We start from the raw sequence: 27,906 nt of genomic DNA on the forward strand, positions 1-27,906 counted from the left end.
CATCCACATAAAACTTTGGTTATGAGGCAAGGATAAAATAATATTTTTAAAACAATAAACATAGTTTCAAAATAATATTTTAAAAGGGTAGGAAACAGCTTTTAATCTGGGAGAGACCCACTTTCTTCCCCTCTCCTGTTATTGGCGGAGAATATGGGGCAGGAAGAGCCACCGGACCCATCACTCACCTCCGTTCTTATTGAAGGGAGACCCTGATTTCTCCTTGTGTCTTCTGAACTCATCATCTTGGCTACGTGCTGCATCAGTCAGAGCCTGCCAGTATTGGGGAATATCCTTCCCTGATTTCTCCATCCAGGAGACTCGTGGCTGAATCTTCCTGCTGTTGCTGTCATAGCGAGCAAAGAGCTCACCGTCCAAATAGCCCAGAACAACAACGTGGGAGAGCCTCTGACTGGGCTCCCAGACAGCGAAGAAGGCAACCTTGAGGGAATGTGAGGAGGAGCCTAAAAAAGAGGGAGAAAGTTAGGGGGATTCTGCTAGGACTCCTCTGATGATACGGGGCAGAGATGACCCCATTATTACATCTGGAAGGAAGAGGAAAAGACCGGGGGAGATGGGGGGAGGGAGAGGAGAAAGGGGAAAATGAAGGAAGTGATAATGGAAGAGAAAGAGGAGGGAGAAGCAAAAAAGCAGCTTCTGGAAGGGTTAGAAGGTTGGAGGGCAGAGATGTTTGGGATGAGAGAGGAAGGGAAGATCAAAGGGAGAACAGGAACCCCAGAACCTACCTGCCCCCATCCCCCAATTGTGCCCTTCCCTCTTCAAGCAAGGCCTCATACGGACTGCCCAAGCAGGCTGTAGTCACCCACAGGGAGAAGGGGTGTGTGGGGTCCACCTCCAGAAGCAGCAGGAAACCCCACCTGGTAACCCAGCTTCAGGGGAGGGGAAATATAACAAACTCCTTGCCACACTGAGGGCCAACGTGGCTCGTTAAAAAGGAAAGATTTGAGGAAAGATTTTATAAAACAGGGGAGGGAAAGGGGGATCCAGGAGGGACTGAAGGCCATGGAGCCCTTGGGGGAAACACAAACCGATTGTCTGGAAGATGTTAGGATTTAAAGGGGGAGTGAAGGGACCAATAATAAAGACACATGGGCCCCTCTGGATCTTCTTCCTCTCTCTGTCTCTTTCTCTCTCTCGCTCACTCTCTCTCACACACACACAGACACACAATCTGGGTAATTCCTCCTTCAGGCATCTGAGCAGGAATTGGCATTGAAGCCAGGATTCAGTGGGGCTCCCCCTCATTCCACAGAGAATTTCACTGCTGATTATCCCGATTGCTTCAATTCAACCACCCACTTTGGACACCTCATGCTGTCATTCAGACATACTAGAAACGCACCAGATTCAAACTCTTCACTTTTCACAGCTGATTCTCAAAAAATTGTCCTCCTCCAGTGCTGAGCCTGCTCTCTTTTCAGTGGCACTGTGGAAATCATCCTCCACACACACAGTCACAAATCCCACGAGATGAAAAGAGCCACAAAGGTCATCTAGGCTACCCTCTACTCAGGATAGGAACTGAAATGAAAGCCTTTTTCTACCCCTCAGTATGTGTCTAGCCACTGCTTGACCCTCTCCAGCAAAGTTAGGGAGCCCCCCCCAAAACTCTCTGGGCAAGTGGTTGCCCTATTCAGCTGCTCTTACTAAAACATTCAACCAGAATCTGGATCTCTTTCAATGAAATGCCCACTTTATGAATGAAATGTTTTGTTTTCTAATCCAATTCAAAAGAAAGTTGGTTAAGGCCAAAGATCAACAAATAATAACAATATCACTGAGAAAAGGAAATAATAGGATGAAGAAGGCAACATATGAAACCCATCATTGAAGAATCAAGTCTATTCCAGAAACTCTGATCTAATTTACCCTGGGAATCAATGATCACGTGAAGAATTGATTAGCCCTGATCACTGTCCTCCTGAGGAGGATGAGGGACATTAATCATGCTCACAAGGCTGGGATCCTCTCTGGGATCCTTCTCCCCTTGGCCTGTGGAGATATCGCAAACCAGATTCCCACCAGCAGGAAAAGGGCTTGAGCCCCTTACATCTTGAAAGGGACTCACCGAGGCACATCTGGGGCAGAGCGACCACCTCCAACACCAGGAACCACAGGGTTGCAGAGCGCAGAGCCATCCTCTGTCCCAAAGCCTCCTCCTGCGCTGCGCTCTCCTGAAAAGTCCCAGGCAAAAGAAAGAGCCGCTCCGGGCGACCAACAGCGCAATAATCCAAAGCGAGAAGACGATTGGCCGAGCTCAACCAATAGAGAAAAAACCCGTTCCCATGATGTCTCTGGTTGCTAGGCAGACAACCGGGCAAAACCTCTGAGAAAAGCTAGAAAAGGGAAGCGAAAGTTTCGTAAGAATCGACGCCTCGTTCCAGGAATTCTCCGTCGTGGGGGGAGGAGCAGATCTGCGGGGATCAAGACAGCGGGAAAGTTATGTGGGCGGAGGGGGGGGAGTCCCTTTCAGACCCCACACAGACCCTCGCAGCTTTGTGATCAGGTGGAGAGGTCAGAAACCCCCAATGATCTTCGCTCTGGAGGAAAACGGCCAAAGGCAATTGGGGGACCTTCAAGGCTAAGACGATGCCAAACGCAGAACAATGCATTAATTCCCCCTTTCCCTTTATTCTCCAGCGAAGGCCTGAATCTTCAGGAAGCTTCAAAACTCTTCAGTTTTCCTGCAATTAACTAAGGTTGGTTTTGGCGGCTCTTCTGGGGAATCCTTGGACTAAAAAGAATCAGTTCCATTTTTTCCTCCATTTCTTCTGTTAGCTACTCCCTTTCCTGAGCGTCTTGGTCTTTGCTCATCATCCCTTCCATAGTATTTTCCATAATCTCCTCAACTCCTTTTTCCATGATGTCCTTTCTGTTTTGAAAAAGCAACGCCCTCTCCTTCAAAGTTCCACTCATTTCTTCCTAAAAGAGCATCTTATTTTGTTTTTTAAAATCCAACTTTTGTCCAGTAGTCCAAGAACCATTTATTCCAGAGGTGACCAAACTTGGGAACTTTAAGACTTGTGGACTTCAACTCCTAGAATTCTCCACTGATTTATTCAGTCCTAAATTTGCCCTTCAAGGAGTACAGTAATCACCGTTGTTTATATCCCATAGGTAAACAATCAGTTCCATTTAAATAGTCCCAGAGGTTATCAAAAGCCTCTTTACGTCCCTTTTACAGATTCAACCTTCTAGCATAACATTCAGGAGTCCCTTTAAATAACTTTTGGCCAGAGGGTGATTAGATATAATCCAGTAAATAATTTCACAATCCTTCATATAAGCATTCCCAGACTTGCATATTTTCTTTCCTCAGCAAGTGGCAGAACAATGCATTAATTCCCTCCTTTCCTTTATTCTCCAGTGAAGGCCTGAATCTTTAGGAAGCTTCAAAGCTCTTCAGTCTTCCTGCAATTAACTAAGGTTGGTTTTGGTGGCTCTTCTGGGGAATCCTTGGACTAAAAATAATAAATTCCTCTTCAGGTTGTGATCATTGTTATTATTGTGCTGCCCCAGCAGTATATAGCTAGTGTAGGAATTAAGAACTCTCTCCTTCAAGAAACTACCTCATGGGAAAAGCAGGCAGAGACTGCCTTATGGGAAATGTAGTTCCATGACATGTGATCACATCTCTGTTTCTGATTGGCCACCGGGGCATCATGCCCACTTGCAAAGTTTATAGCCGGGCAGTTTAATTGCCTTTGTGAACCGGAATAGTAGCATTCTACATCTCCACACAGCATGGGGATAAAATCATCATCTTTTTACACTACATGATGGGACAGATCATGGAAAGTCAGTAGTATCTTAACACTGAACTGTAAGTTTTGCTATTAAGAACGCCTGATAATAAACTTGAAAGAGATTCCTAAGCATGGAGTTAACTGCTTGCCCCAGCAAGCCTACAACGCTTCAGGCAGAACAATTATGAGGGCCAATTGATAAAGAATTGATGATGGTGCTTTTACATTTCCCGTGATTAGCAAAGTAGGAGTAAGAGGCAATGCCTTTTTTTTTCAGGGCTTGAACCATCTCCTGTGGTGATCAGCCTTCCACTGAGCATGTACAGAGTGAGAATAAGGCCATGCCTGTGAGGAAGGAAGAAGAGAGACCTTCTGCCTCCTTTCATGGCTCTGTATTTCTAATTGTTAGCTTGGGTAATGGATAGGCACACACAGCCTTAACTATAACAACAGCTCTTTATTAAGTATAACAAGTGAGAACCATCCAGCGAAGGTTGAGTCTGACAGCAGCCCTTTTATAGGGAGCTGTCAGACCCTTTGAAACCACTGTAGTTAGAACAAGTATCTAACACTAGTAATGAAGTGGCCATTAGAAGGACTTTCCAATTGCTGATGATCTCTGGAACTTGTCCGTCTTTAGGGTAAGCTTCACTTTCAGATCCTCTCTTTTCTGTCTGGGTTTACAGCAAGCATAAAACCTTGTCTGTTTTCAGAGCCTTTAAGTTTAAGTTTAAGATGCAGCATCTTGCGCAAACAAGAGATTGACACGCAAAGTACTGGATGGACATGCATGGACACCGAAACACATGGACACAATCCATGTTTGACAGGACATCTCCTGAGCAGGGGTGGATTTATAAAATTTTAGCAACCGGTTCTCTGCCTGGTTGCTGGGTGGGTGCGACCATGGGGGTGTGGTCCAGGTTTCTGCACTGTCCCTCTGTGTGTGTGTGTGTGTGTGTGTGTGTTTGCCCTCCCCAGGCTCGGGAGGCTTTCCTCAAGTCTCCAGGAGGGTAAAACGGACTCCGCTGAGGCCTTCAGGAGGCTGGAAATGTTTCTGAACTTCCAGTAGGCTCGTTTTTCATCGTTGTACCCGCTCCACAGACACACCTGAGCCTCTGCGCGGGGCCTGCACTTACTTCACATCCAAAACTGGCCGCATGGAGACTCCTGGGAAGGGAGGGGTGGGCAGGGTCAGCCATGCCTTGTTACTACCGGGTCAGCAAACCAAATTAAAATTAACTGGATGAATCCCACCATTGCTCCTGAGCATGTTTATTTTCTTAAAAGATTTCAGTGTCATGTTTATTCATGTCTCTCCTCTGATGCCGGTTAAGCAGTAGGTCTGTCTCTCTGCAAGCTAAGAATCCTGGATTAAATTCCATCTCTGCAAAAGAAATAGATTGTCCTTCCGTTCCTCTCACAACCACCCTCCAAGGTAGGCCAGCTAGGTCACATTGGCTGAAGCCTTTCCATGGATAAAACAGGCAGGTAGCCCCCAATTTACAACTTGTACAAATGTGGTACATCGGGGAGCCCCAGAGGGTCAATCCTCCGCCCTGTGCTGGAGAGTCTCCCCTCGACCTCTGCCCTGGCTAAACCTCCTCTCTCTCTTCCACCAGCCAGGAAGGAAGTCCTTGGTCAGGCTCGAAAGTCCCACGGAGGTTGTAAGCTCTCTCATTTTCTCTAATGACATGCTGATAACGAGAGAGAAGGAGGAAAGGGAGAATGAGAGAGAGGGAGGGAGGGAGGGGGAGGTAGAGAGAGAAGGAGGGAGAGGGTGGAGGGAGAGAGGGGAGGGTTAGGCTAACCTATTTGGCTTCCCTAACCTCTGTAGAAAAGTTCCCATGTTACAAAATATTCTGAATCTTCTTTTTCTTTTATTTTTAAGGTTAACTGTTGTGGCCCAGCAGGAGCCGTTGGAGCTGCCACCAGACTCCGACAGCGAGGGGCCCTATGAGTCGGCTCTGGAGGATGTGGAGGACCCTGGACAGGGTTCCGACTCCGAGCAGGGCGCAGAGAGGCTGGTTGACCTCTGATCCCAAGTCTAAATTGGAGCTAACACATAAAGATCACAGATCATCCACCTGCTAATGAGGCAGGAGGAAGAAGATGAGCCAAAATATAAGTACGTCCCCTGGGTATAGCAGCCCCCAGACTCTATATTCTAAATCAGTAATATGTACTTAATATGCACTTTGATTAACTTTGATTTCTTACTTCCTCAAAGTTGTTACAAATCTTACTGGAACAGTGTGGCAACATGCTGTAAAGGAAGGGCACAGGAAGCCAAACATGGGTGTAAGACAGAACAAGGGTGAAACTCCAAAAACAGCTTAAGAAATCTAGGAATAAGAACTTCACTTTTTGTATTTTTTCCTATGTACTTCTCTTTCTATAAGATTACAAAATGTACTTCCCGGTTTTAGTAAAATGTTTACGTCTTGTATGGGAACCCCTGAGAGAAACGCCTTAAATCAACTTAGTTTGAAGTATCATATAAAAATCAATGTCCTGGATGCAGTTAGAAATGGTAGAACCGCTTAAGGAATTATTTAATAAGATCCAAGTGGAAGGGAAGGTACCCCCATCTTGGAAGACACCCTTTATATCTTTGATACCCAAAGAAGATCAAGATCCTACTCATCCAAAAAATTATAGACCCATATCATTACTTCATATAGATTATAAAATCTTTACTAAAATACTAGCGAATAGGTTAATGTTGGTTATTCAACAATTGATTCATAATGATCAAACAGGTTTTATTCAAGGGAGACATATGAGAACTAACGTAAGGTTAATCCTTAATACATTAGAATACCTGGGGAAGAACAACCAAATCCCTGCGGCACTTATATTTTTAGATGCTGAAAAAGCCTTTGATCGAGTGAATTGCTAATTCCTGCTGAAAACACTGCAAAAAATGCAAATGGAGAGCACTTCTTACAATCAATCAAAGCAATATATCAGGAACAAACAGCCCAAATCATAGTTAATGGAAGCTTAACAGATTCATTTAAAATCGAGAGAGGCACAAGACAGGGGTGTCCCTTATCCCCACTATTGTTTATTATAACTTTAGAATTATTGTTGAATAAAATACGGGGTTCAGGGGACCTACAGGGAATCAGGATTAGGCAGCAAGAATACAGAGTACGGGCCTTTGCGGATGACTTGGTTATAACATTAACCCAACCACAGGAATCTGGTAAGGTCTTAATGAATATGATTAATCAATATGGTCAAGTGTCAGGATTTAAAATAAACTTAGGGAAAACAAAGATATTAGCTATAAATATGAATACTAAACAAAGGGAAGAACTAGAAGGAATGACAGGATGTGAAATAGTTAAAAAGGTCAAGTACTTAGGAGTTTATATTTCAACCTCAAACGGGAAGTTATATAAGCACAATTATGAACCACTGTTGTATAGTATACAGACAGAGATGAAAAAATGGGAGAAATTATAGTTATCTCTGCTGGGAGAATAGCAGCAGTGAAAATGAATATTCTACCTAAATTTTTATTTCTTTTTCAAACGTTACCAATACTTAAAAATGATGCAAATTTGTTAGAATGGCAGAAGGGTATTAATAAATTTGTATGGGTAGGTAAGAAGCCGAGAGTAAAACTTAAAATAATGAAGGATGTGCGTGAAAGAGGAGGCTTGAAATTACCCAATTTAAAACTATATTATGATGCAGTAGTTCTATCTATAATTAGTGACTGGATCAACTTAACAGATGATAGAATACTTAATATTGAAGGGTATGATTTGGTATATGGTTGACATGCTTATTTGCTATACAACAAAAAGGTGGATAAGAATTTTAAAAGTCATATTTTAAGGAATGCTTTACTGCGGGTTTGGAAAAAATATCAATATAAACTAAATGATAAGTTACCTATGTGGGTTATCCCTAGACATGCAATAGAAAATATGAACATAGTACAAAAACAGGATATAATTACTTACAGGCAGCTTCTTACTGCAGAAAGAGGTGTACCACAACTGAAATCTTTGGATGTATTAAAAAAGGAAAAGGTAATTCAAACATGGTTTCAGTATGGGCAGTTACAGGCTAGATGGAAAATAGATCAAAAAATTGGCTTTATGCAAGTCAAGGATAATTTACTTAAACAAATTAGAGATCAAAATCCAATGCATATAAAAAGATGATATAATGTATTAATAGAAATTGACTCGGAAACAGAGCTAGTTAAAGACTGTATGATTAAATGGGCTCAAAATGTTGAAGAACCAATAATGTTGGATACACAGGCCCAAAACTTGAGAGAAAATTTTTATAAGATGTTTTACAGATGGCACCTAGATCCCCCAAAAATGGCTTCTATGTATTTGAATTTACAACCTAAATGCTGGAGATGTGATTCTCTCGACGCTACATATTTTCATATATGGTGGACTTGCAAAAAGATTAAGGCATTCTGGATAAAAATATGGTGGATTATGCAAAATGTTCTTAAAAAAGGATAAAGTTAACCCCCCAGCTATTTTTGTTAGGTATAATTACTGACTGTACAGCTGTAGAGATTAACTTGATTTTGCACTTGATAACTGCAGCTAGATTGTTGGTGGCGCAATACTGGAAGAAGGAAGATTTGCCTACTATCCAAGAATGGACATCCAAGAAAGTCACAAACTTAGCAGAATATCTGCATATCTTAAGGACTATTCAAACGAGAGATATAAACGAGACTGGAAAAAATGGATTTACTATATTCAAAATAAATATGGGTCTAGGAAATTTCAGATAGCTTATGATTAAGATCAGGAATGATACAAATTGTTTATAGTTAGCCTAACAAGGAGGAGCTAAGCTCAATTTTAAGATGTTATTAATTTTCTACTTTCTCTTTAAGTATATTTTAAACTGTTTTTGTTAAAGATTTATACCTTGTATTGGTTCTGGGAAGTCAAGGGGGGGGAACGGTTGGGGGAGTTGGGGGAAGGGGGGAGGGAGGGGAGTATACTAGGTTGGAGGAGGGGTGTTGGATCTTAAGGTAATGATTGTACATGTATACTGCTATTTTTTTCTTTTTTATGTATATTGAAATGGAATTATAAATACCATCAAAACAAAAGGAAGTTTGCTCAGAAGCTGAAATACACCAAGTGAATGAGAGGAAGAGTGGGAAGCAGAGGAGAGAAGAAAGATAGGAAGGGAGGGGCAGGAGAGAGGGTGAGGGGGGGGGGAAGATGAGGTGTATAAGGAGGAGTGTTAAGGGGAGAGAGGAGAAGGAGAAAGGAAGCCGAAGTAGAGTAGAAAAGGATGATGGAGGGAAGAAAGGAGGTAGAGAGGGGGAGGAGAGAGGGGGAAGAAAATGTCGGATAAGGTATAAATATGGTGTATGGAGAGCAGAAGAGCCAATAACTGGATTTTTTTTTTTTTTTGGTAATTGATGGCAAGATGAATTGATGTAATTTCTTAGTAATACAACATGATATTGACTATGTAATACATGTGATTATATGCTATGAAAATGGAAAATAAAAATTTTTCTATGTGAACAAAAAAAAATCAATGTCCTGGGTGGATCCCGGGGAGTTCAGATTTTGGTGTGTGAACACGCTGAACTCGATGCATCAATAAACCTGTTTCTCTTGTACCTTCGTGGTCTCACGTCCCGTTTTTATTGAGCATTGTGGCCAAAGACTCAACCTGCTGCAACAATACTGCCTGGCAGAGTAGACCTCTCCACCTGATCACACAGCTGCGAGGGTCTGTGTGGGGTCTGAAAGGGACTCCCCCCCTCCGCCCACATAACTTTCCCGCTGTCTTGATCCCCGCAGATCTGCTCCTCCCCCCACGACGGAGAATTCCTGGAACGAGGCGTTGGTTCTTACGAAACTTTCGCTTCCCTTTTCTAGCTTTTCTCAGTTTTGCCCGGTTTTCCGCCTAGCAACTATAGACGTCATGGGAATGATTTTTCTCTATTGGTTGAGCTCGGCAATCGGCTGCTCGCATTGGATTATTGCGATTATTGCCCCGAGCGGCTCTTTCTTTGCCTGGGACTTTTCAGGAGAGCGCAGCGCAGGAGGAGGCTTTGGGACAGAGGATGGCTCTGCGCTCTGCAGCCTTGTGGCTCCTGGTGTTGGAGGTGGTCGCTCTGCCCCAGATGTGCCTCGGTGAGTCCCTTTCAAGATGTAAGGGGATCAAGCCCTTTTCCTGCTGGTGGGAATCTGGTTTGCGATATCTCCTCAGGCCAAGGGGAGAAGGATCCTAGAGAGGATCCCAGCCTTGTAAGCATGATTAATGTCCCTCATCCTCCTCAGGAGGACAGTGATCAGGGCTAATCAATTCTACACGTGATCATCGATTCCCAGGGTAATGACTTTGATCAGAGTTTCTGGAATAGACTTGATTCTTCAATGATGGGTTTCATATGTTGCCTTTCTTCATCCTATTATCTCCTTTTCTCAGTGATATTGTTATTATTTGTTGATCTTTGGCCTTAACCAACTTTCTTTTGAATTGGATTAGAAAACAAAACAAAACATGTCATTCATAAAGTGAGGCATTTCATTGAAAGAGATCCAGATTCTGGTTGAATGTTTTAGTAAGAGCAGCTGAATAGGGCAAGCGGTTGCCCAGAGAGTTTTGGGGGGCTCCCTAACTTTGCTGGAGAGGGTCAAGCAGTGGCTAGAAACATACTGAAGGGTAGAAAAAGGCTTTCATTTCAGTTCCTATCCTGAGTCGAGGGTAGCCTAGATGACCTTTGTGGCTCTTTTCATCTCGTGGGATTTGTGACTGTGTGTGTGGAGGATGATTTCCACAGTGCCACTGAAAAGAGAGCAGGCTCAGCACTGGAGGAGGACAATTTTTTGAGAATCAGCTGTGAAAAGTAAAGAGTTTGAATCTGGTGCGTTGCAAGTATGTCTGAATGACAGCATGAGGTGTCCAAAGTATTTGGTTGAATTGAAGCAATCGGGATAATCAGCAGTGAAATTCTCTGTGGAATGAGGGGGAGCCCCACTGAATCCTGGCTTCAAAGCCAATTCCTGCTCAGATGCCTGAAGGAGGAATTACCCAGATTGTGTGTCTGTGTGTGTGAGAGAGAGAGAGAGCAAGAGAGAGAAAGAGAGAGAGAGAGAGGAAGAAGATCCAGAGCGGCCCATGTGTCTTTATTATTGGTCCCTTCACTCCCCCTTTAAATCCTAACATCTTCCAGACAATCGGTTTGTGTTTCCCCCAAGGGCTCCATGGCCTTCAGTCCCTCCTGGATCCCCCTTTCCCTCCCCTGTTTTATAAAATCTTTCCTCAAATCTTTCCTTATTAACAAGCCACGTTGGCCCTCTGTGAGGCAAGGAGTTCGTTTTATCCCCACACCCTTTGAAGCTGGGTTTCCAGGTGGGGTTTCCTGCTGCTTCTGGAAGTGGACCCCACACACCCCTTCTCCCCGTGGGTGACTACAGCCTGCTTGGGCAGTCCGTATGAGGCCTTGCTTGAAGAGGGAAGGGCACTATTGGGGGATGGGGGCAGGTAGGTTCTGGGGTTCCTGTTCTCCCTTTGATCTTGCTTTCTCTTCCCTTCCTCTCTCATCCCAAACATCTCTGCCCTCCAACCTTCTAACCCTTCCAGAAGCTGCTTTTTTGCCTCTCCCTCCTTCTTTCCACCCTCTCCCTCCTCTTTCTCTTCCATTATCTCTTCCTTCATTTCCCCCTTTCTCCTCTCCCTCACCCCATCCTCATTTTCTTTCTCCTCTTTCTCTTTCTCCTCTCCCTCCCCCCATCGTCTTTTCCTCTTCCTTCCAGATGTAATAATGGGGTCATCTCTGCCCCGTATCATCAGAGGAGTCCTAGCAGAATCCCCCTAACTTTCTCCCTCTTTTTTAGGCTCCTCCTCACATTCCCTCAAAGTTGTCTACTTCGGTGTCTCGGAGCCCAGTCAGAGGCTCTCCCACTTTGTTGTTCTGGGCTATTTGGACAGTGAGCTCTTTGCTCACTATGACAGCAACAGCAGGAAAATTCAGCCACGAGTCTCCTGGATGGAGAAATCAGGGAAGGATATTCCCCAATGCTGGCAGGCTCTGACTGATGTAGCACGTACTGAAGATGATGAGTTCAGAAGACAGAAGGAGAAATCAGGGTCTCCCTACAATAAGAACGAAGGTGAGTGACAGGTCCGGTGGCTCTTCCTGCCCCATATTCTCTGCCAATAGTAGGAGAGGGGAAGAAAGTGGGTCTCTCCCAGATTAAAAGCTGTTTCCTACCCTTTTTAAAATATTATTTTGAAACTATGTTTATTGTTTTTAAAAAATATTATTTTATCCATGCCCCATAACCAAAGTTTTATGTGGATGTTATCATTATTAAAGGTGGAATGGGCAATCAAAATGTCATACATATATATAGAAGTAGAGATATAGATACGTGTAGAGGTAGAGAGCTAGAGATAGACATATACATGTTAAAGTTAAAAAATTAAACAGTATAGCACAGGAGTGATATAAAATGAACTAAAGAGGAGGAAAGAGAGTGAGCTTGGCCTTGGTGGACAGAATGTGACGTTTAGGCTCCCACCATTGGCTGCCCCCAATTTGCCTAAAGGTCCTTGGTGGGTGGACCTCCTGTTGTGAGGGAGGAAAGGAATGACAGGTTTCCCCCCAGTGGTTCCTAAGAGGCTCCTGGTGGAAGGTCTTTCTTTCTGTTTCCACACCAGAGAATTGAAGGATCAAATTTACCTTGATCCTCCTGGGGACTCCTGACCCCACCAGAGTTCCCATCTAAGAAGAAGCATTTCTGTCACCCCCTTATTTGAGAGGTAAGTAAACAATCAATCAATCAATCAATCAGAATAGAGCTGGAAGGGACCTTTGAGATCTTCTAGTGCAACCCCCTGCTCAAGCAGGAGACGCTATACCAGAGCTTGGCAACCTGCGGCTCCAGAGCCACATGCAGCTCTTTGGACCTTCTGCTGTGGCTCCCTGCCATGCTGTCGCGGGAGTGGCATGGCCAGAGCCTTAGTGCAGCAGCAAAGTGCCTCTGCACTTGCTTTTCCATGGCAACAGCATTCTGCCTGGTACATTTGCTGTTGCTGCCAGCAAAGAGGGCTGGGAGAGAACGGCAAGTTCTCATGCCAAGTGCCGAGTGCCAAGCACAACAGCCCGGGGTTGGGGGAGGGGTAGATCTCCCAGCAGAAGCTCCGCCTTGGTAAGTTGGACAGCAGATGGGCGTGGCTTGGCTCTCACAGCAGGACATTGTCCGCTGCCTTTGAAATGTGCCGCTTTCTGTTGTCTGTGATCTCAGGTCTTTCGCCCCAGTGAGAGCTCTGTTTCTGCTTGCTTTTGTTTCCTGTGCCTTCCCTGGGCAGCTGAAGCCTCAGATAGGTCCACTGCCACCATCAGAAAGTCAGGCAGTGTCCATTCCTCGAGGGTAGCATTGGCCAGATATCAAGGGAGCACAGAGAACAATGAGAGCACTAAAGAGGATGAGGCCGTCCACTGAACAAAGTCTGAATGGAAAGATGCGGGGCACAAACCTTCGCATTGTGCCGGGTATGAAGGGAATCAACTTGTAAATGTAAAGATACCATCTGCCATTGCTGCGAGCGAAAAGGACATATAACTGAAGCATGCCGAGCAAGCAAGCCAGTCTACCACCACCAGAGACACCCTGTATCCTAGACACCGTCACATGGTTTACAGACAGGTTCCCGGAGGGCACCATTTTCAAAATACAAACGGAGAGAAGAACGATCTCTGGAAACCAGGGAGGTCCACCAAACAATAATAGAGCATTCTGATGTATACAGAACAAAGAAATTCCACATCACAATGAACATCAAAGGCACCCAATTTGACATGGAACTGGACAGTGGGTCATACCTGTCAATGGTATCCTGGAAAAATATCAAAAAAGCTGTTCCGGGACACAATAGACAGCAATTTAAGCTGCAAAAGGCACTTTAAAAATATTACCAAAGGAATCGCATTCCAGTGCTAGGAGATGGGTGTTTCAAGGTTAAGTTTAAACACTTTGAAGGGCCATTTTAACTGACCACAGTGGACAAGGACCTGCCCAGCCTGGTCGGGGTAGGATGGTTCGACGCCTTAGATCTGGGAATAACGTCGTCCAAGAGGATGACATCGTACTAGCCGAATTCAGCAATATCTTTGATGTGGCAAGTATAAGGGGATCCCAATGTCTTTCAACCTAGACCCTAAAATTGCCCTTGTCAGATTAAAGGTGCGAAGAGTCCTTTTTGCTCTCCAGACCAAAATGGATGAGCATTTAGACAAACTAATTGCCCAAAGGGTTTTGGAGTCAATTGATCATGTGAGGTGGGAGACATCAATTGCCACACCAATCAAGCCAGATGGCTCAATTCGCCTCTGCGCTGACTACTAATGTACAATAAATAAGGCATTGCAACAGAGTGCATATCCAATGCCAGTGGTACCACACCTGTTGCATTCTCTGGCAAAGGAAAATATTTCACCTAACTTGATCTAGCACAAGCATATCAGCAGTTGCCTGTGGATAATGCCACTGCAGAGGCACAGACAATTGTAACGCATAGAGCGGCATTTAAATGCTGGAGACTGCAATTTGGGGTGAGCGTGGCGCCAGGACTTTTCCAAAGCTTAATGGAGCACCTCCTACAGGGCATCCCAGGGGTAGTGCCTTATTTTGATGATGTCCTTGTGGCAGCAAGCAACAGAGAACAATTAATCTGCCGATTACGAACAGTCCTGAGTCATTTCCAGGAGGGGGAGTTAAAGTAAAAAAAGGGAAGTGCCAAATAGCCGTACCCAAAGTTGAATTCTTGGGTTACCTAATTGACAAATCTGGCATCCACCCCACCAACAGTAAGATAAAGGCAATAAAGGAAGCATCCACTCCAACCAATAAAACGGAACTCCAGGCATTCCTAGGCCTGTTAAACTTTTATAGTATTTTTCTGCCACAGAAGGTGACAGTAGCTGAGCCGCTTCACTGTTTACTGGACAAAAAGACAGACTGGACTTGGGGTCATAAAGAAGTATCTGCCTTCTCAGCTATAAAAGATCTCTTAACTTCAGAGCATGTCCTCATAGCATATGGGATTTTGTCCATAATATTAACCTGTGATGCCTCTCCTTATGGCATCGGAGCTGTCCTCAGCCACCAGATGCCAAATGGAAATGAGGCGTCCATTGCGTTTTACTCAAAAACATTATCCAAAGCAAAATGGAACGACAGCCAGCTGGACAAGGAAGCGACACATGATAGCAGTCTTCCAATATTTATTTTTTTTAAAACAGAACTTTTTTATTTTTCTTTAAAAAAAAACACAAATATGTCATCATTTGTCAATCATTAAGACATTGAAGTACAATTTTTTTTGTGTGTGTGTGCCCCTCCCTCCCTCCACCCCCCCCCACCCCCCCTCCTCCCCCCCGACTTCCCAGAACCCGTACACGGTATGGATTTTTAACTAACACGGTCTAAAATCTATTGAGAAAAAAGAAATAAAGAAATTAATGACATTCTAGATTGACCTTAGCTTCTTCTTACTGAACTAACTTTTAACAGTTTAAATCATTTCTGATCTTAAGCATAGGCTAACTGGAATTTCTTGGTCCCGTATTTATTTTGTATATAGTCAATCCATTTTTTCCAGTCTCGTTTATATATCTCATTTGAATGATCTTTGAGATATGCCGATATTTTAGCCATCTCGGCTAAGTTTGTTACTTTCAATGTCCATTCTTGGATTGTAGGCAAGTCTTCCTTCTTCCAATATTGCGCCACCAACAGTCTTGCTGCAGTTATCAGGTGCAGAATCAAATTAGTCTCTACCACTGTAAAGTCAGTACATATACCTAGTAAAAATAACTGAGGAATAAACTTTATCCTTCTTTTAAAAACATTTTGCATGACCCACCATATTTTTATCCAAAATGCCTTAACCTTTTGGCAGGTCCACCATATATGATAATATGTAGCATCGAGAGAACCACACCTCCAACATTTAGGCTGTACATTCGGATACATAGAAGCCAACTTTTTAGGATCTAAATGCCATCTATAGAACATCTTGTAAAAATTTTCTCTCAGATTTTGAGCTTGTGTAAATTTCACATTTCTTATCCAGATTCTTTCCCATGTATCCAACATTATTGGTTCCTCAATATTTTGAGCCCATTTTATCATACAATCTTTAACTAATTCTGTTTCCGAATCCATCTGTATTAATACATTATATATCCTCTTTATATGCATTAAGCTTTGATCTCTTATTTGTTTAAACAGATTATCCTCAACTTGGATAAAACCAATTTTTTGATCTATTTTCCACCTAGCCTGTAATTGCCCATACTGGAACCATGTTTGAACTACCTTCTCCTCTTTTAATACCTCTAAAGATTTTAATTGTAATACCCCCCTTTCCGAGGTAAGAAGCTGTCTGTAAGTAATTCTGTCCTGTTTTTGTGCTGTATTCATATTTTCAATTGCGTGTCTAGGAATTGCCCACATGGGTATCTTGTCATTTAATTTATATTGGTATTTCTTCCAAACCCGCAATAAAGCATTTCTTAAAATATGACTTTTAAAATTCTTATCCAATTTTTTGTTGAATAACAGGTAAGCATGCCAACCAAATACCAGATCGTGTCCCTCAATATTCAATATTCTATCATTGGTTAAATGAGTCCAATCACTAATTACAGATAATGCCACTGCATCATAATATAGTTTTAAATTAGGTAGTTTCAATCCTCCTCTCTCACGTACATCTTGCATTATTTTCATCTTTACCCTTGGCTTCTTTCCTGCCCACACAAATTTGTTGATACCCTTCTGCCATTCTAAAAAGTTCGCATCTTTTTTAAGTATAGGTAACATTTGGAAAAGAAATAAAAATTTTGGTAAAATGTTCATTTTCACTGCCGCTATCCTACCCAGCAAAGATAAGTGCAATTTCTCCCATTTTTTCATCTCTGTCTGTATGCTATGCCAAAGTGGTTCATAATTATGCTTATATAATTTCCCATTTGAAGTTAAAATGTTAACTCCAAGATATTTGACTTTTTTAACTACCTCACATCCTAGCATCACTCCTAATTCTTCCTTTTGTTTAATATTCATATTTATAGCTAATATTTTGGTTTTTCCTAAGTTTATTTTAAAGCCCGACACTTGACCATATTGATTAATCGTATTCATTAAAACCATACTGGATTCCTGCGGTTGTTCTAATATTATGACCAAATCATCCGCAAAAGCGCGGACTCTATATTCTTGCTGCCTAATCTTGATCCCTTTTAAACCATCCAAGCCCCGTATTTTATTCAACAATACTTCCAAAGTTATAATAAACAATAATGGGGACAAAGGACAGCCCTGTCTTGTACCTTTTCCAATTTGAAAAGAGTCTGTTAAACTTCCATTGACTATGATTTGTGCTGTTTGCTGTTGGTATATTGCTTTAATTGACTGTAAAAAATTATCTCCTATCTGCATTTTTTGCAGTATCTTCAGCAGAAATTGCCAGTTAACTCGATCAAAGGCCTTCTCAGCGTCCAAAAATATAAACGCAACTTCCTGGGGGCGTGGCCTGTTGCCGAGGAGGGCTCCACCGAGCTCCTCAGAGATCTGGTCTGTATATCTAAATAAGATCATAGATAGCACCCCTTTTTGGCTAAGAAAGGGGCAGGGAGGATAGCTCCGTAGACTAGGGTCTATTCGTAAGCCACAGCCTTTTTTTTTTGGGCTGTGGAAGAGATTAGATCCAGCCGAAGCGGAGCTTTTATCTCCGGCCAGTTCTTCTCAGCTGCCTTTTTTTTTTGGGCAGCCCCAGACAGGCTAGCCCCCCCCAGGACAAAACAAAGTTTTTTCAAGCTAGAATTGATACGGGAGGGTACCACCCCTGTGAGATTTATGCTTTTATTACTATCTTAAATACCAGCTCCATTCGTCTTAAAGACTTCTTTGTTTAAATAGACTTCAAAATGGCGATTTCTCTCCGTGGATGATTACTGGATGTACTTAGCCGGGTTTATCTTCCTGCAGACTGCTCCTTAACAAAATAAACTCTTTTTCTTTGGAAATAGAGGGGAGTGAAGCGCTGCTTACTTGTTTATTTATTATGGCACCCAGATCAAAGAAGCGTCTTGCTACAAATGTATCTAAAGAATTTAAAGAATCTTTTCTGGGAACACAGCCTTTGTCCCCTACGCCCTCTACTGGAGAAGTTTTAACGCAGGAATATCTCTTTAAAATGTTTAATGCCTTTAAACAAGAAATTCAGGAATTTGTATTGCAACTTTATGATGATTTAAAATCTAAAGTTAATCAAATGAAGGCGAATACGTTTGTAGCCGTGTCTGCCCTCTCAGATTACTCTGCTGAAATAGAGAACAAATTGGAAAGTCTGGAGAAGGCTAATTTTAATTTGACTACCAATATTCAAATTTTACAAGAAAAAATTAGAAATAACGAAGATCAGCTTATGATGTTAAATTTTAATAGGAAGGCATTTGCAATTAGAGTCAGAGGATTCCGTGAAAAGGAGCAAGAGGATTTGAAACAGACCTTTGCTGAAGCCTTCAGCCATGCGCTGGGAAGCCCGGGACTTAACTTTGATTGGCAGATTCGGAAAATCTATCGCCAGAACTCATTGATAGCGGAACAGCGACAACTCCCGAGGGACATAATTATACATTTTTCCACAAAAGAAGCTAGAAATGCGATTGTGCAAAAGTTTCATAATAACGGTTTTCGAGTTGAAGGCCAGGACCTGATTGTTTTCAAAGATATTCCTTTTCAGATGTTGAAGGCAAGAAGGAATTACACCTTTTTAACTAAGGAGCTTAGGAGTCAACAGATTCGATACAGATGGGAGGCCCCTGCCGGTATTACAGTTACATTTGAGAATCAAAGATTTCGTCTTAACTCTGTTTCGGAGGCTCAAGATTTCTATTGTAGGATTCTGAAGGCGGGACTTCCTGACGCGCTTGGAAGAGAGGAGAGACAAGCGGAAGGAGAAAGCAAACGGCTGGCCATGCGGCTGCAAGATGGAGGGGGCAGCCCCTCCTCCCTCAGAGAAGCAGAAGAACGCAGATCGAGAATTTAGATACTTCAAAAGACTTCCTAAAGTTGAGGACTGAATGGGGGTTTGAGACCTCTCTCCGGTAGAAAAAGTGGACTAATTTTTATCAGAAGGGAAAGCTGGGTGAAACTACTTTGAGCTAGATTCTAAAGTAACGTTAGCATAAATTTGATAGTGGTTAAAAGAATGCGGAATGATTTATGTTGTTTAAACTTTGTTAGATGGGACTATTTTAAAATAGAAGGTTAACTGACTCTTGCTGAAAGTATTATTTGAATATGATCCATGCTACTTAACTTTTATTTGAAGGGAAAGTTGGTTGTAATAGTTCTGAGTCACTTTTTAAATAAACGCTAGTATAAATTTGATAGTGGTAAATATCAGACAAGCAAGAGATGAGGGTAAAATGCATGTGGAATGAACTACGTTATTTGTGGTAAATATCAGACAAGCAAGGGAAGAGGGCAAAATCTACGTTGTTTAAAGCTTATTAGAACAGGAAGCCGCTTGGGAAGATAACTGTAAAAAGAATGCAGAATGACTTATGTTGTTTAAACGCTGTTAGAAGGGACTACCTTAAAATAGAAGGTTAACTGACTCTTGCTGAAAGTATTATTGGAATATGTGGAATGATTCATGCTACAAATCACTCTGAGTTATATTTTAAACAAATGCTAGTATAAATTTGATAGTGGTAAATATCAGACAAGTGAGGGATGAAGGTAAAATGAATGTGGAATGAACTAAGTTATTTATTATTTTGAATTACTGTTTGAAAAAGGGGTAAAGAAAGATTATTTACGTTGTTTAAATTTTACTAGAAGGGAAAGTTTGATTACTTGTCTGTAAAGTTATATTTGAATATATGGCATGAACCACGCTGCTTAAATTTTATTGGAAGGGATCATGAGGTTTAGGAAGGGAATGGGAGAGTCTACAGAAGGTTGGGGTAAATAGCAAAGAAGTAAGAGACGAGAATAAAATATAGATAGAATGATTTATACTATTTAAGCATAGATAAAGATGGGGGGCTGAGATCAATACAAGAGTGGTTTCTTTTTTTTTCTTTTTTCTCTTTTCTCTTTTCTTTTTTTCCTTTTTTTTTTTTCTCTTTCTCTGCTTTTCTTTTCTTTTGATATATACTTTTATTTTTTAATTCATATGTATACAAGATATTTTAGACAGAAGGTAGTGCCAGGTGTGGGCCCTGGGAAGTCGGGAGGATTAGGGATGGGGATTGTGGGGGGTGGGGTGGGGGGGTGTTAACATAGTTTTAATAAGAACAAGAATGTATCTATATACGGTGGTTCTTTTTTTTTATCATTATTATTATTATTTTTTCCTTGGTTCATTTTACTTTTATCAGATCAAACAACACTCGAATAAAGGCATACACCAAGGAGGGAGGTAGAGGGAAAGAAGAGGGAGGAGTAAGGAAGGAGTAAGGGGAAGGTAAGGAGGGTGTCCGGGGAGTAAGGGGAGAAGGAAGGATTGAGGGGAAAGGGAAGTAGGAGGGGAGTGTTAGAGGGAGAAAGGAAAGTTGGAGGGGGTAGATGAGGTGTATGGAGGATGCAAGGGTGGGGTTGTGAATGATGAGTTGTGTTTTCTCTTTACTTGTTCGTTTTATTCCCTTTTTCTTTGTTTTTCTTTTTTTCTTTTCTTTTTATAGTAAATACCCTGTATATAAATGATTGCAAATGGAATGTGAAAATTGAATAAAATATTTTATGACAAAAATATAAATGCAGCAGGGATCTGGTTGTTCTTTCCCAAATATTCTAATGCATTAATAATTAATCTAACATTACTTTTCATCTGTCTCCCTTGTATAAAACCTGTTTGGTCCGTATGTATCAATTGTTGAATGACCAACATTAACCTATTTGCTAATATTTTAGTAAAAATTTTATAATCTACATTCAGTAATGAAATAGGTCTATAATTTTTGGGTTGAGTAGTATCTTGATCTTCTTTGGGTATCAAAGATATAAACGCTGTCTTCCAAGATGGAGGGACTTTACCTTCCGTTTGAATCATATTAAATAATTCTCTAAGAGGTTCTACCATTTCTAACTGTAAGTTTTTATAGTAAACCACTGTCAAGCCATCTGTACCTGGTGCTTTCCCTGACTTTAATTGCTTAATTACCTGCAGGATTTCCCCCGAGGTTATTGGTTGATTCAATTTTTGCCTGTGTTCTTCTCTAACTGAAGGTATTTTCTCTTTGTCTAAATATTTGTCTATGTCTAAACCATTAATTTTATCCCCTTTATACAGTTCTGTAAAAAATTCCCAGAAAGCCTTTTGAATCTCTTCCTGTTGAAACACCTCCTTCCCTCTGTAAATCAGTTTAGATATATTTCGAGTTTTCCTTTTTTTCCTAATCTGATAAGCTAACCATCTGCCAGGTTTGTTTGCATTACAAAAAGTATTGTGTTTTGCATATAATAAATTAGTAGCTACCTGGTCAGAGATCAACATGTCAAATTGAGATTTTAATATGTTAATAGCTTCCTTAACCTTTGTATCGTCTGGGTTCATTGTTAACTCCAGCTCTTTTCTCTTAATTTCCTCTTCCAGTTCTGTTCGTTTTAACCCTTGCTTATTTCTATGTGTTTTATTTATATTCATCAAAACTCCTCTCATATACGCTTTGCTTGCGTCCCATACAAATTCCATAGATGTACCCTTATTCATATTCAAAACAAAATATTCAGATAGTAATTTTTTACAATCATTAATATACTTTTCATATCTAAATAAGTTTTCATTCAATCTCCAAGACCTTCTTGCCTGCACTACCCTTCCCAACTCCATCCAAACTGGGTTATGGTCCGAAAGGACCCTAGCTGCAATCTTTGTTTTCTTGACCCTAGAAAGCAAATCATTAGTGGTTAGAATAAAATCAATCCTTGAAAGGGATTGATGCCTGTCCGAGAAGAAAGTGAAGTCATATTCCTCTGCATTTCTTTCTCGCCAAATATCTCTCAATTCAAAATCATCCATAATGTCAAAGAAAGATTTGGGTAACTTTGCTCGCATCTTGGTATTTAGGCGGGAAATCTTCTTATCTCTCTTAGTGTCTATCACTCCATTCTAGTCACCCAATAGTATACAGGAACTATAGTCCCACTGTACTAATTTAGCATGAAGATTTCTATAGAATCTATCTTGCTGTTGATTGGGAGCATAAATTCCCAAAAGTAATGTCTTTTTCCCTTCTAAGATTAAGTCTAAAGCAATATATCTTCCGAAGGGATCTGCCTCTATTAATTCAGCTTTCATATCTTTTCTTAAGTATACAACTATACCATTCTTCTTTTCCATAGCAGAAGCTGCAAAATGTTGACCAAGTTTTGAGTTGATCAAATATTTTTGATCAGTTGACTTGATATGAGTTTCTTGCAAACAAATTACATCGTTCTTAAACTGTTTGAGATAATGAAATATTTTCTTCCTCTTCTGTGGAGAATTCAGTCCGTTGACATTCCATGTTAAAATCTTAGTTGTCATCTTTGGTTGGTTGAAGCATATTTAGAGCTTCCTGCATGGCCTGTTTAACCTTAGGTCTAGCTCCTCCCACTGCTTCCAGATTTGTTGTTGTAGTTCCTTGATCGATGGCCGATGATTGTTGATGCTGTTGCTTTTTAGCTTGTTTCTCCATACGTCTAGTAGTCATGCAGCTAGGTCTTGGTTCCATAGCACCTTGCACTTCTAGAGAAGAGAGATGCTCCATCTTGTCTGGTGGTTGTGTAGTTTGCTGTCTATCCTGTCCTTCTTGTGGTCTTTCTCTAGGTCCAGATGGTGCAGGGTGTCCGGCCTTCAATATATTATAATAAAAATCTCGGGCTTTCCATACAGAGTTGAGGCGGTACCTTTGCTTATCAAATGTAAATATGATGCCAAATGGTGCATCCCATCTATACTGTATCTGACGATTTCTGCCACAGAAGGTGACAGTAGCTGAGCCGCTTCACTGTTTACTGGACAAAAAGGCAGACTGGACTTGGGGTCATAAAGAAGTATCTGCCTTCTCAGCTATAAAAGATCTCTTAACTTCAGAGCATGTCCTCATATCTCAGCTATAAAAGATCTCTTAACTTCAGAGCATGTCCTCATAGCATATGGGATTTTGTCCATAATATTAACCTGTGATGCCTCTCCTTATGGCATCGGAGCTGTCCTCAGCCACCAGATGCCAAATGGAAATGAGGCGTCCATTGCGTTTTACTCAAAAACATTATCCAAAGCAAAATGGAACGACAGCCAGCTGGACAAGGAAGCGACACATGATAGCAGTCTTCCAATATTTGAGGGGCTGCCCAAAGAGGAAGGGGTCAAACTATTTTCCAAAGCGCCTGAAGGCCAGACAAGGAATAATGGATGGAAACTGAATAAGAAGATATTCAACCTGGAAATACGGATACATTTTCTGACAGTGAGAACAATCAACCCATGGAACTGTTTGCTGTGGAAGCTTCATCACTGGAAGCTTTGAAGAAGAGACCGGGCTGCCATATGTGAGAAATGGTGTAGGGTCTCCTGCTTGGCCAGGGGGTGGACTAGCTGACCCACAAGGTCCCTTCAAACTCTGGTAATCTGTTAAGTGTGGCCCAAAGACCAGGAGCCTCTTCATCTCCTGTTGGAAGAAGAGGTCAGGGAGTTCTGGGAGGTCATGCTGGGGACTCTTGAAGGGGCACAGGTCAACTCAATGCATCAATTCTATCCTGGGTGGGGGAGGGACATAAAAGAAAGAAGGCAGCCAATTGGAACCCTTCCTGAACAGCCAGAGGTGCTATGGCTTCAAATCAGGCTTTGCTCTCCTGGTGGGGGTCCCTTAAGGAGGGAACCCCCCACCCCCCTCTGCATCTCTGGGGGAAAAGACTCACTTTCAAAGAACCTTATTTTGGGGAACATTGCAAGCAAATATGTTTGCTTCTAAGGAGCCTCTCTTGAGGGTTCGAAATGGGGTTTGGGGGTCGCCTCTTCCCCTCAACCCACTGGCCATTTGTCTCTGCACTGAGCCTCTAGAAAGAGGATTTGAGGCTCTGTGGATCCAAGACAAAGACAGCGCTGACTCTTCTCCTTTGGCCCAGAAGGAGCCACTGGGGGAGGGAGAAGAGGGAGGAAACGGGAGTGGGAGATATCTGGAGACCTTCAAAGTGTGATGGAGTTTTTTTTAGGGTGAATAGGGAAACTCAATGTCTCATCCAAAGGGACTGAATAGCTTCATGGGGGAAAATGTTATTTTACAGTTGTTATTTGTCCCATTTCTTGCTGACTCCTTCCTGAATCAAAATCCCTACAAGAAGGGAGATGTCTGTCTCTTCGGAGGATTCCTCAAATCTAATCCTGTCCCCCTTTCAGATCTTCATACGGCACAGGGCATCGTAAGCTGTGAACTCCGGGGAAATGGGAGCGAAAAAGAGTTTTACTTAAAGGTGGCTTATAATTTGAAAACTGAATACACCTTCAGCGGGTCTGATCATCCCAAGAGGGAAGTCTGCATTGAGTTGCTAGAGAAGTGCCTGTTTTATAGGAATGAGACGCTGATGAGGACAGGTGAGCATCTGATCTAGGCTGGACTTTCCTCCTTTCTGATCTGATTCTGCCCCTTTGAGTCCCGGATCTGCTGCCTGGATACCTGGAGGGAATTCTAGCCCTCCCCCTCCAGCAGGTCTCCAGGACACAGGAAGCCACTCAATGGACCAGGAAATGCAGCCTCTGCCTGGTGGGTGTCTGTGTGTATCAGGCAGCAAAAGCACTTAGGAGTGTCCTCTTCACAGCCCTCAATGAGGCAATGGGACCAATTGGGGATATTTGCTGTGGGAAAACTCGCTACTGGACAATTCCATATGGGATATGTCAATGGGATAAATGTATAAATCCGCCACTGTTTCTTGGCATTCTTTCCATTTTTGTCAAACATTTGAGCATTTCCTAAAACTCTTGGAGACACTACAGTTATAGAGAGTTATATACCCGAATTAAAACCAAGAAGTGGGAGATTTTTCTGCCCGTCAGGCTCTGGAAGTGCTCAAAGTTAATTCCGGGGATGCCTTTTCTGCAGAGACCCCAGTGGTGACAGTGAACAGCAGGACGGAGATGGAGGATGGGATGGAGATGCACATCTGCCAGATATACGGCTTCTACCCCAGAGAAATCAATGCCTCCTGGAGACGGAATGAGGACATCTGGCTGAAGAACACCCTCCATGGGTCTGTGGCCCCCAATGTGGATGGGACCTACCACTACTGGCTCAGCATCCGGATCGACCCCAAAGAGAGGAGCCGCTATCAGTGCTATGTGGAGCATGACGGCCTGCAGGAGCCTCTGGCCCTTGCCCTGGCGGGTGAGAGGCTACAGGGAGGTAAAGGCTGGGCTCTTTGGGAGGGTGGAGGGTGGTGGGGGAGAAATCTGACCCCAGCTGTATCCAGATGTTGAGTTCTAAATTATTTAGAACTTGAGTTTTCCCCATGTATGAGGTTGGTGGACCTGCAGGCAACAGTCCATAGAATTGGATTCCGGTGATGTAAAGGAAGCAACAAATCCCATCACAACTGCTGACCAATCCTGATGAAATCCCCTTAGATCCTCTCTTAGCCTCTGTCCCTATAAATAACAAATTGCTCCTCTAAGAAAGAAGCGCACACATTGTTTTATGATCAGGGTCCTATTGGAAGAATTGCTAGTGGGGCGTCTTCATGCTACAGTTAGAGGGACAGGAAGAGGAGCTCCTTAGACTTTTTAATTTGAGGAATTTCTGTTCCTTTGGCTGAATTAAATCTTTTTTATTGGGATGGTTGTTTGGGGTTCTCCTTCAATGATCTGCTCTTTTTTCCCAATTCAGTCCCAGAATCCAACCTGGGCCTCATCATCGGCTGCGTTATGGCTGGTCTTGTCATGGTGTGTGTGATTGTTGGGACTTTGATGTTCTTGAGTAAGTATCATTTTGCGGGGTTTGATTTAAAGAAGATAGAGAAATCCTCCCAAATCTCTCGCTTTAGGGAGCTTCTTCTGGGCTTCCTTCTCCTGGGTTTTCACAGCCCTTTTGGGGAGCATCTTACACCTGGCCTCCTTGGGGCACCTCAGTCCTGACTCAGCTTTAACTCTGCCAGGCAGTATTGTTGCAGCAGGGTGAGGCTTTGGCCACAATGCTCAATAAAAACGGGGCGTGAGACCACGAAGGTACAAGAGAAACAGGTTTATTGATGCATCGAGTTCAGCGTGTTCACACACCAAAATCTGAACTCCCCGGGATCCACCCAGGACATTGATTTTTATACCATACTTCAAACTAAGTTGTTTTAAGGTGTTTCTCTTCTTCCCATACAAGACGTAAACATTTTACTAAAACAGAAAAGTACATTTTGGAATCTTACAGAAAGAGAAGCTCATAGGAAAAAATACAAAAGTTCTTATTCCTAGATTTCTTAAGCTGTTTTTGGAGTTTCACCCTTGTTCTCTCTTACACCCATGCTTGGCTTCCTGTGTCCTTCCTTTACAGCATGTTGCCACACTGTTCCAGTAAGATTTGTAACAACTTTGAGGAAGTAAGAAATCAAAGTTAATCAAAGTGCATATTAAGTACATATTACTGATTTAGAATATAGAGTCTGGGGGCTGCTATACCCAGGGGACGTACTTATATTTTGACTCGTCTCCTTCCTCCTGCCTCATGATAAGGTGGACGATCTGTGATATTTACCTGTTAGCTCCAGCTGGGATCAGAGGTAGCATCAGGTGCGTTCGTGTGTTTCCGTCCAAACACAAAAGCAGCTCCTGAAGCTGCAGAGTTGTGCTATCTCTGTCTTCCTCCCAAGAACTAAGCTGAGAAAGGTGGGCTCCCTTTACATTACAGCCAAGCTGTTCTAGGGAATGGAGACCCCCAAGGAGAAACGTCTGATTCAAGGAATTTTCAAAACGGTGAGGCGACTCAGCTGTCTGGAGGATCCTTCTGTCTGAGAAGCTGCTCTGCTTTCAAAGAATGCGGATGGGAAAGACTTGGACATAACGTGGTCAGGAAGCTCCGTAAAGGTAGTTATCGAAAGGAGGCATTTTGAGGGAAAAGGAGCTTTGCTGGATCTCCTCTTGGTCTCCCACCACAAGGCTCTCCAAATATGAACTGATTGGGAAAACTTTGCAACCATCTGTATCCTCACACTGGCTGTGCTTCTGACTGAAGAATTGTTGGACTATTTCTCTTTGTGGAGGTCTCTCAATGTTAAGAATTCATTCCTATGCCTCTTAGGACATTGTTTGGTTCAAACGCTTTGGGTGTGTTTGTGTGTTTTAGTTTGTACGTGAAGGAAGGAAAGAGGAATCTAGAGTCAGAAAGAGTTTCTTCATCTCTTTCCATCCAGCTAAGAGACTGACATCTCCATTTTCTTTTCTTTCTTTTCCAGGAAATCGCAGTTCTTGCTGGGGTAAGCTGCAGGGAGCTGCTTCTGTATGAAGAAGACCATTTTTGCCTCTTCTAGGAATGCTTGGCAGATGGAGGAATGAAAAGGGGGAGAAGATAGACTCAAGATACAAGAGGACCTGGCCAGACTTGAACATTAGGGGCCATCTAACAAAATGAAATTGAATGGTGAAAAATGTAAGGTTCTACATTTAGGCAAGAAAAACCAAATGCACAGGTATAATATAGGTCAGTGATGGCTAATGTTTTTTGGATCATGTGCCAAAAACAGGGGGAGCACTGAGGGGCCATGCACGGGCGTGCCCACACTCATAACGCTATGCGTGCAACCCCAGCGGGCATGCACCCATGACACCCCCCAATGCATGTGTGCATTAACAGCACTCCCCAGCTTTTGGCACACTTTTTTCACCCTCCCCAGGCTCGAGAGGCTTTCTAGGAGCCTGAGGAGGGCGAAAATAGCTTCCCCCAGAGACCCTCCAGAGGCTTCAGGAGCTTCCCAGCTTCATAGTTACTACTATTGATCCACGTACCACCTATATCCGGGATAGCAATAGCAATAGCAGTTAGACTTATATACCGCTTCATAGGGCTTTCAGCCCTCTCTAAGCGGTTTACAGAGTCAGCATATTACCCCCAACAATCCGGGTCCTC

At 42.5% G+C, this 27,906-nt stretch overlaps 1 protein-coding gene across 1 annotated transcript; it reads left to right on the forward strand.

The window, feature by feature from the left end:
- The first annotated feature begins 9,852 nt into the window (after positions 1-9,852).
- LOC148047238 (major histocompatibility complex class I-related protein 1-like) lies at positions 9,853-27,520 on the forward strand. The gene is made up of 6 exons (XM_087711135.1): positions 9,853-9,922; positions 11,630-11,905; positions 24,198-24,392; positions 24,901-25,200; positions 25,681-25,770; positions 27,236-27,520. The coding sequence occupies exons 1-6, from the start codon at positions 9,853-9,855 to the stop codon at positions 27,283-27,285; spliced, it is 981 nt and encodes a 326-aa protein (XP_087567261.1). The 3' UTR covers positions 27,286-27,520.
- Positions 27,521-27,906: the final 386 nt, after the last annotated feature.

The sequence above is a fragment of the Thamnophis sirtalis genome, unplaced genomic scaffold, assembly GCF_051295495.1.
Source record: "Thamnophis sirtalis isolate CommonGarterSnake01/CBP01778 unplaced genomic scaffold, rThaSir2_p1.2 scaffold_3, whole genome shotgun sequence".
NCBI lineage: Eukaryota > Metazoa > Chordata > Lepidosauria > Squamata > Natricidae > Thamnophis > Thamnophis sirtalis.